This window comes from Helobdella robusta (genome assembly GCF_000326865.2).
Source record: "Helobdella robusta unplaced genomic scaffold HELROscaffold_42, whole genome shotgun sequence".
Lineage (NCBI taxonomy): Eukaryota > Metazoa > Annelida > Clitellata > Rhynchobdellida > Glossiphoniidae > Helobdella > Helobdella robusta.
The window spans coordinates 965,946-975,945 of NW_008704981.1; the positions used below are offsets into that span (position 1 = coordinate 965,946).

General features: G+C 32.3%; 2 protein-coding genes across 2 annotated transcripts in view; one reads left to right on the forward strand and one right to left on the reverse strand.

The window, feature by feature from the left end:
• The window catches only part of HELRODRAFT_177373 (hypothetical protein), a gene marked incomplete at both ends in the record, with an annotated part of 2,634 nt that extends 2,375 nt beyond the window's left edge, over window positions 1-259 (forward strand). Inside the window, one exon of the mRNA XM_009025574.1 lies at window positions 9-259. Coding sequence (XP_009023822.1) covers window positions 9-259 — 251 coding nt within the window. The remainder of the gene's footprint in view (window positions 1-8) is intronic.
• A 291-nt stretch (window positions 260-550) lies between these two features.
• On the reverse strand, window positions 551-9,042 carry HELRODRAFT_177374 (hypothetical protein; the record flags this gene model as incomplete). The annotated part of the gene is made up of 7 exons (XM_009025575.1): window positions 551-576; window positions 3,259-3,387; window positions 3,712-3,907; window positions 4,089-4,378; window positions 4,459-4,517; window positions 4,886-5,083; window positions 9,014-9,042. 7 exons carry the CDS (start codon window positions 9,040-9,042, stop codon window positions 551-553), a joined length of 927 nt encoding a protein of 308 aa, XP_009023823.1.
• Between the last annotated feature and the right edge of the window lie 958 nt (window positions 9,043-10,000).

The following is a 10,000-nucleotide window of genomic DNA, read 5'->3' on the forward strand; positions in this document are numbered from 1 at the left end:
TGATGAAGATGAGGATGAAGATGAGGATGAAAATGAGGATGAAGATGATGATGAAGATGAAGATGGTGATGAAGATGAGGATGAAGATGAGGATGAAAATGAGGATGAAGATGATGATGAAGATGGTGATGAAGATGGTGATGAAGATGGTGATGAAGATGAGGATGAAAATGAGGATGAAGATGAAGATGAGGTTGAAGATGAGGATGCAGATGTGATGATGAAAACTACAATAAAAATCTCGATGACGTCACTATAAATGGCTGTGATGATGGCAGTCATATGATGATGACGATGATGATGGAAGTATTAATTTAGAAAAGTGATATAAGAAGCGACTGATTAAACATTAAACAAAAGTGATTAAACTCTATCATCAGCACGAGAAATACATGTAAGAAGTTTTTGCTTGGCTCTCTACATTTGAAAAGAACAACTAAATAAAAATAAATTAACTGAAAGAGCAAAAAAATGTATAGAATACGAAATTTTTATTTAAAATATTTTACGAGGTCAAATAAAATATTTGTGTATGTTCTTTATTTTGAGCTTATATATGTTTGTATTCCTGTCTGCCTGAGTGTGTGCATGTGTGTGTGGTGTGGTGTGTGTCTGTGTGTGTGTGAGTGTGTTTGTAAATTGAGAGCCAAGAAAAACCAATTATACAATCTTCTTCACGACTTTTTGTTTTTATTAGGAATAATTTTATTTGACATAACTCTGACGGCTGTGCATTGTTCGGTCATTAATATTAATTTATGGTAACATCTAGTGAACATATAATAGGCAATGAAAAAAATTTAGGTAAGCCTTCGTGTATGTTTGTGTATGTGTGTCTAGGTCTCTCTCTCTCTCTTTCTCTCTCTCTCTCTCTCTCTCTTGCTTTCTTTCTCTCTCTTGCTCTGTATGTGTGTTTGTTTGTTTGTGTGTGTTTGATAAAATCAAAATGAAAATTTAAAAAAAATCGCAATTTGTAAGCCAACTTTTACTCTTTTATTAAATTTTTTAAAAACTAGACATGAATATAATTAACAAGTTTAATTATTTTTTAAATAATAATCATTTATTCATCTAAATCATTGTTAATTAGTCTATTAATTATTTTTATTTATTCATTTTTCATTCAATCAACGCGTCGTTATAACGAGAATGACCTTGCGAAATATGATTTCGAGACTTTTTGCGAGACGAAATACAAGAGAACTCTTTATCGTTATATAAACAATGGAAAAAAAATCATCAAAAAAAAATGTCTGAAAAATAAATTGAGGTATGAATGTGTGTGTGTGTGTGTATGTGTGTGTGTGTGTGGTTCGTTAGTTTGTGTGTATAAATTTTTATGTATGTGTATGTATGTCCGTGTATATGTTTGTTTCATTGCATTCATGGGTGGATGTTGATATATCTATTTACGTGGGAGTGTGTGTGTGTATGTATGTGTGTGTAAGTGAGTATGAGTATGTGTGTGTGTGCTATGTATGTGCGTGTATGTATGTGTGTGTGTGTGGTGTGTATGTGTGTGTGTGTGTGTGTGTGTGTGTGTGTGTGTGTGTGTGTAACTCGTGTGTGTGTGTAACTCCCAACGCAGCAGTACCTTTCATCATCACTACTAGCTTCATTGTTGTTTTATGAATGTCTGTTTTTTATTATTCTTATTTTTCTCATTTGTATTCCCATTCTTTTTGAAACCCCATTATTATTATTATTATTATATTATTATTATTATTTTTACTATTATTATTATTAGTAGTAGTAGCGGTGGTTGTAGTAGTAATAATAGTAGCAGCAGCAGCAGCAGTAGTAGTAGTAGTAATAGTAGTAGTAGTAGTAGTAATGGTAGTAGTAGTAGTGGTGGTATATAAGCCCTATTATTAAAACCTTCATTAATATTGACATTATCAATATCATTTTAATTATTATCATAATTATTATCATAATCATCATCGTCCTCATCATTATCACCATCATCATCGTCGTCGTCGTCGTCATCATTATCATGATGTTTGGCAGCAAGTGTAGTAGCACGTTTAATGATTTGTTATTCTTAATGTCTCGTACTGATAATGATGATGAAGACGACGATGATGATGATGATGATGACGACGACGATGATGATGATGGCATAGGGATGGTGATGATGAAGGTGATGGTTTTGCTACTATTACTATCACAATTATCGTTACTACTAGCATTACTGTTAAAATTTCAACTACTAAAATTTGCACCTATGATTCTAATGTTATTATTTTTAATATTATCACCCTTACAGCTATTACGACACTGACATAAAAGCAAAATAATAATAATAACAATAATAATTTGACGTCATCAACCTTGTTATGATGATGATGATGATGATGATGATGAGGTATTTATCGTTTCGTCTCGTCTCGGAAGACCGAACTCGAATAACTCATTAAAGTCTTGTATAAATAGAAAAATGCTTGTTATTTTTAGCAAATCCATCACTTGGTTATTTGTATTATCAGTGTTTTTTGTTATTATTATTATTATTATTATTATTATTATTATGGCAGTAGTAGTAGTAGTAGTAGTAGTAGTAGTAGTAGTAGTAGTAGTAGTAGTAGTAGTAGTAGTAAAAGCAGTAGTAGCAGCAGTAATAGCAAAAACGGAAGCAATAGAAACAAACAATATTTAGAAAAACCATAGCTAAAGAAAATAAAAAAATACGAGCATTAAAAAAGAAAAAAATCAATAGAATAATAAAAATAATAATATTAATTAATTAATAATAATAATAATTAATAATAATAATAATATTATAATAATATTAATAATAATAATAATATTATTAATTAATAATATTATTATTATACTAATAATAATTGTGCTACCAGCAATAAAAGCCATAACGAAAAAAATAAATAAAATTCCTCTGTCCGAGAGAGAGAAGGCAGTAATAATTAAAATGCTTTATGACGTGTCAGGTGGGTAGGACCTAGAAATACATTCGAGAAGTAATAAAATAATAATAAAAATATTAATATTAATAATAATAATAATAACAACAATAATAGTAATAATAATAATAGCCATTTTTCCTTAAATTCTTTCTTAACATCAACAACAATCATACAGCAAATATAGTAAGAAAATGTGAATCAACGAAAATCAATGCATTTGAGAGGCTAGGTCTTTCGTGTAATCGAACCCAGCCACTGCGAGAGCAGTGCCGGGCGCGTTAACAAATGAGCCACCAAATTACACAACGTAAACATAACGAAACAACATGCCAACCTAGTTCATGGTTGGTCTGGCAATAATCAGGAGAGAAATCTACGTAGACCAAATCATCTTTTGCCGGCCTCTTCAACTTTCTGTCTATCATCGATAGTTTAAATGGCTTTGGTTTTTTATTCCTTTTTACTGTTTTATTATTTTTATTTTTGTTGTTTCTATTGCGATTATGGTTATTGTTATTATTGTTGTTGTTGTTATGGGTGCTTTTCTTGTAGAAATGGTTCTTACCGATGTTACTATTTAAGACGATATCGAGGTTTTTACTCTTTCTGACCCGTTTAAACTCTTCAACTCTCCTATCACCACCACCAATTTTATAACCTTTTATAACTCTATGATTATTATTTACAACATGAACACCCGAATAATTAGCAGCAGTAGCAGTAGCTGTACCAGCTGCAGCAGTAACAGAAGTAGCAGCATAATCGATATTTGCGACATCTGCATGACTTCTGCTTAGAGACGTGTGGTAGTGGCTGATCAAGTTGTTTGTGTCGATGTAGACATGCTTTGCTGAGTTGTATTTGGACATGAGGAACTCTGCTATCTCGCTGAATTCAGCAGTTGAGTTCCAGCAGGTTCGAACCGTGCACGAGCCACTGGCGCCATAGCACGTGCAGTTTAGTCTCAACGATTTTCTCACTGCCTGTTTGTGTATGTGTGTTCTTTTTAAACAGCAAAATAACTGTCGGAACAGCGAGGCGATGAATTTGAAAACAAATTCAACAAATATTTGGTTAACATTATCCCAAACAAGTTCAAGATAAAAACAAATGATCAAACTATTCAGTTGAAGCAAGCAAACATCATCCAACTAACAAACTGACCCTTCTCCCAGCTGCATTGTTTCTCATTCTCATCAAATCAAGACCACTTTTTGGTCCGACCTCATTCTCGTCGTCAATGAAGTCCCTTGCAAATTTTTCCCCAAACGCCAACTCATCCCTGCAGCCACTCCACTTAAATGACGACGTTACGAAGCGTTTTCTGATCGCGTCGCTGTTGCCGCCACTACCGCAGTTGCAATTTTTAATTTTGCCGCTGTAGCAGCGTTTGTGGACTGTGTGGACGACGCTTGCTGTAGTTAGTGCTTGCAGAAATGCCGATTCACGGTGGCCTGGTGTGGTAATGTGTGGTTTGGTGCAGCGTGCAATCGAACTGGGTCATCAAAGTTTTAATGAAATTTAAGGAACAAACCGCTGAGTTCCATTTTTCCAAAGACATGTGGACCGTTGGCGAATGTCGTGCAGTTCCACCTGGCAAAATATTTGTGGTCATGTGTGGCGTGTGAGGTCGTGTGTGGCGGGCGCATAATTTGCGCTGTCATTGTGTGTGTGAATATCCAATATACAGAGAAGAAAATTACAATCTGATGTGTATGCTTCACGCATAGCACCTACAACGATTCAATTCAACAAGCCTTAACCAACCAGCATACTCTCGTGTATAAAATTGTACTTGCGTGAAAAACATTACATCCAACACGTCTTTGATAGACGAGGAATTTTTTCAAAACAGTACCACAAAGCCAAATCAGCACTACAACGCCATCTAGGCAGCTAAAATTCAAACTCACACAAGATCAAACTGGAAGTAGTTAACAAAACCGGAAAAACTAACTAACCTTCGATACTTAAACAATCTCTTGCACTCCTTAATGGACATCTTAAGGCCGTGAATGACCGCCCTCATAAGATCGAGCCTTGTATAACAAGTCTCTCGCTGCTTTTTACTGAGGTAAGGTTGTTGATGTCTGTAACAGAGTCTGTATGCATCGTATTCGCGATCATCGAACGATTTGGTGGCAATCCTGCTAAACGTCCTGTCGAGATGAAGTGTGTGTGTTTGTGTTTGTGTGAGTGTGTATGTGTGTGTTTGTGTGTGTGTGAGTGTGTATTAGTGTGTGTGTGTGAGTGTATTAGTGTGTGTGTGTGAGTGTACGTGTGTGTGTGTACGTGGTGTGTATTTGTTTGTATTATAAAAACCAATCGAAATACAAATTCTGTGTGTGATTGTGTGTGTGTTTGTGCTAATCTGTTGGATGTTTTCTAGTATGCGTGCGTGTGTGCGCGCGCGCGCGTTATAATACAATAAGGGTAATAACAAAATTCTTAATAAAAAATTCCAATAAAATAATAATAATAATTATTATTACTATTATTATTTATTGGCTATAATAAAAGCAAATAATTCGTATTATTAAAAAATACATTGGAACCGGGTGCATACATGAGAGTACCATCTCTCAACACCTAACTCAATAACATAGTAATAATAATAATAATAATAATAATAAAAATAATAATAATAATAATAATAATAATAATAATATTCATCATTATAATTGAAAATACAAATACACAAAAGAATAAACAATCGGTTACATACAAACACACGAACGCACACACGCACACACACGCACGCACACACGTACGCACACACACACAAACATTTACTTGGCAAAACGCTGGAGAAAATAAACACATATAGACATGCACACACACACACACACGCACAGCTAAGCATACAAACATAGACACAGACACACAAATATTTTGATACACATACAACTACACATGCACATAGGCAAACATTTAAAGACACATACATTTACTTAATGAGATTTAACAAATAAAAATTTTACATAAACAAAATCCATCCATGCATGTATGTATAATGTATATACTAATTGACATAGCAACAACTTAATTAACAACATTTTTGTTTCATATAGCATAGATATATACAATAATATAATTTACAATTGAATGTGCGCTTGTGTGCGTGTCTGTATTTTTAAAAGTGTGTGTGTGTGTTTGTTTGTGTTGCGTGTGTGTGTTTGTGTGGTTCAATTTATGTATGTGTGACGAAAATGATTTAACGCAATAAGTTTGAATTCATTCAAAACTTCAATGTAATTTTAGAATACCATGATTTGTGTGTTTCAGTGCTTGGGTTCGAATGTATGGTAAGTTTGTGAAACCGTTAGAACGTACGTATGTGTTGAAGATGGCAATTTTGAAATAATTCAAAATTAAAAAGAGCTATCATCACTTTTTAACTTTTTAAAGAATTTTATGCTACTTTTAAAGTGAAAGGCACATTCGTTCATCCATTATGAGACTGATGAAAATCTAGCATATGTGTGATGGTTTTATTTCAGTCCAGGCACTTCCAATATCTTTTTATGTGTGTGCGCGCGTGTGTATGTATGTATGTATGTGTGCGTGTGTACGTGCGTGCGTGTGTCTGTGTTTGTGTGTGTGTACGTGCGTGCGTGCGCGAGTATGTTTTGTTCTAACAGATTTATCGTTTTTTTGATTCGACTAAAATATCGCCCATTTTTCTTCATAAATTTCACAAATAAAAGTTTGAAAAAGTATTTTTATGTATGTGTGCGTGTGTGTGTATTTGTGTGTGTGTGTATGTGTGTGTGTATATGTGTGTGTGTGTGTATGTGTGTGTGTGTGTGTGTGTAAGTATGTACGTTTAAACAATTCATGAAACACGAAAATATAAATTTATTTATTTATGGCTTTATCTTTATCCACACATACACATGTATTTTGTGTTTGATTATTATTCATTTATGTATATGAATATGTATGATTTATGTTGGGATCGTTAATCAAAAGGTTCGAAGAGGTTGAGTGTGTGTGTGTGTTTGTTTGTGTGTCTGTGCTTGTGTGTGTGTTTATGTGGTGCGTGTTTGTGTGTGTGAGTTGAATTGAAACAGGTTTGAATATTTTGTAGCACTTGAATAAATGTGTATAAGTAAATATAGGTATACTAAAATTGATACAATACAATACAATGATACAAGAAAATAGAAAGTCACAAACTAAAATACAAAACATACAAAATACAAAAGAATACACAATGAAAACATACAAAATACTAAAGATTATACAGTGATAACATACAAAACACAAAAGAATATACAATGAAAACCTACAAAAGAATATACAATGAAAACATACAAAAACACAAAATAATATACAATAAAAACATACAAAATAATATACAATGAAAACATAAAAAAGAATAAACAATGAGAACATACAAAATATAAAATAAATATGAAAAAAACCCCAAGAACAAGGATATCATAAATATTTGGATGTTTTTATTTAACGTTGTAGGGTCGTATCACGGCGTATAAGATAAGTTACCTTACACTACTATTTCATCTATTATTAGATGAAGATGACGAAAAAGATGATGATGGTGATGAAGAAGAAGAAGATGCTGCTTTTTCTGCTACCTCTAGTGGTGGTGGTGGTGGTGGTGGTGAGGACGGTGATAGAAGTGAGACGATTTTGCAGCAGCTGTAGCTACTATGGCTGCTTCTGATGAGGCTAATAATGCCAAAAAATAAAAATCAGTAGTAAAAAAACTGGCAAAAAATATCTTTTTTTTTTATCAAGGTATGTACAAAATTAAACTGTAAACAATGAAATTCGTTTCTTTTTTTGGCTTTTTTTTGTCAGCAGAGTTCATTTTAAATTATACTGGAAGAAAATTTTTGAAATCTTTACAAAATGTTATAGTTGCTATTAGTTGTAGTAGTAATAGTATTAGTAGTAGTAGTAGAAGTGGTAGTGGTAGCAGCAGCATCAAAAACAGAAGCAGTAGCAGTAGTAGAAGTAGTATTAGCAGTAGAATGAAGAGTATATATTTATTTCTGCACATCTAATTATTTATATGATACCGAGTTATGTAAGAAACTACACCAACGTAAATCTCCCTTTAATTTATGACTGTTTATTGTTCCAATTTGACGGCTAATTCTCAACTGACTCTCCATGAAACTGTTAAGAAAACATTCTTTTATTCGTTCGTTCGTTCGTTCGTGCGCTCGTTCGCGTTTGTTCACACATTCGTCGTTCGTTCGTTCTGACTATATTCTATCTACATTAATTTGTTTTTTATTCATTCTTTTTTATCAAGTTTGCCGTCAATTATGGGGTTTTCACACCACACACACACAGACACACACACCACACCACACACACACACACACACACACACACACACCACACATTACATAGATTACTTCAACTTTTATAAATACAAATAGTCAAACACGTTACCTAGATGGTTATAATTAGAAGCGCTAACCAACTAAATGGTGTTTAGACAGTGCATAACTCAGGAATAGAAGGAAAGAGCTCAGCATTAAAAGGAATCATAAATATAAGATACATCACTCTCAAAACTAAAATAACCCTAAATAGGCATTTGGTTTTGTCATTAGATTTTTTTAGAAAATTATTTTTCCGTAAAAAAAAACTTGATTTATGATAATTTGGTCCGTATGTTTAGCAAAAAAAATATAACTTTTCCCGATCGCTTAGCATCTTTTTGTTTTGCCAATTTGAAAGTTGTATTCATCACTAGACAACTGTCGTCTTCAGTTAGATGCTAAATATGCGTCGGCGCTATTTATAGTTGAGTTCGAGCGTTTATATGACATGATAAATTAAATTTATATACACATGTGCGTGAAAGAGTGTGTGTGTGTTTGTGCGTGTGTTCGTTTGTGTGTGTGTTTGAGTTCAAGATTATAGTTACTCTTAGAGTACCATATATTACATTAAAGGGTATATACATATATATATATATATATATATATATATATATATATATATATATATATATATATATATATATATAATCTAAATATCTAATTTTTCATTTAATGTTTTTTTTAATTTGAAACATTTTTAATAAAATTAAAAAAAAAACTAACCACCAAGATGATAGGGTGTGTCTGGCCATGGCTGGTTGGACGATGACATGCAGTAATGCGCATACATGCATCCAAGATACGTGCATTCTTATGCCAGACTTTCAAATACTACTAATACTGCTAATGTTACTAGTATTGATTGGAGTAGCAGCAGCAGTAGTAGTTGTTGTAGTAGTAGTAGTAGTAGTAGTAGTAGTTGTAGTAGTAGTAGTAGTAGTAGTAGTAGTAGTAGTAGTAGTAGTAGTGGTATTTGTAGTAACAATAGTTGTAGTAGTAGTAATAGCAGTAGTAGTTATAGTAATACTAGTAGTAGTAGTAGTAGTAATAGTAATATTATGCTTAAATTTACTCTGTGCTAATACTTAAACTGAATATAAATACTATTTTCTAGTAAAAACAGTTAGTACTTATATTACAACAGATACTAAAAAAGTATTACTAACTATAAGTATATAAGCATAGGTATTTATATTTTAAATTCACTGATGAAATTGTACATCTATCAATGATGTTAAATTGTTATGTGTGTATTGAAATATTTTAAGTAATGTCGCCATACTAATCATCGTTTGTTTCCACCTGATATTTATACTCCAATGGGTGGTTTCGAATTGAGTACTACTACCTCTCTTACTGTCAACGAGAGATTTATTCAGTCACTTTTAACACCATCCCTAGTATAAGCAGTCACAAATTGGTTAATATATTTAAAGTTTTACTAATTTAAAATCAAGTGATATTTCTTCAAGTTTTTTCTCAGTAAGCCTTCATAATTATCATTAAAATGGCAATTTTTATGTTAATAATAATAAAAATATTAATAACATTCATCATCATTATTATTATTATTGCTATTTTTGTAGTTATTGTCGCAACAAACAACTTATATAATTAATAATCATTCAAATTAATTCATTTTAATATTTACAATAATGCCGAATGAAAGAAAAGTTATTGAAATTAATAGGTGGAATCATTGCATTCCAC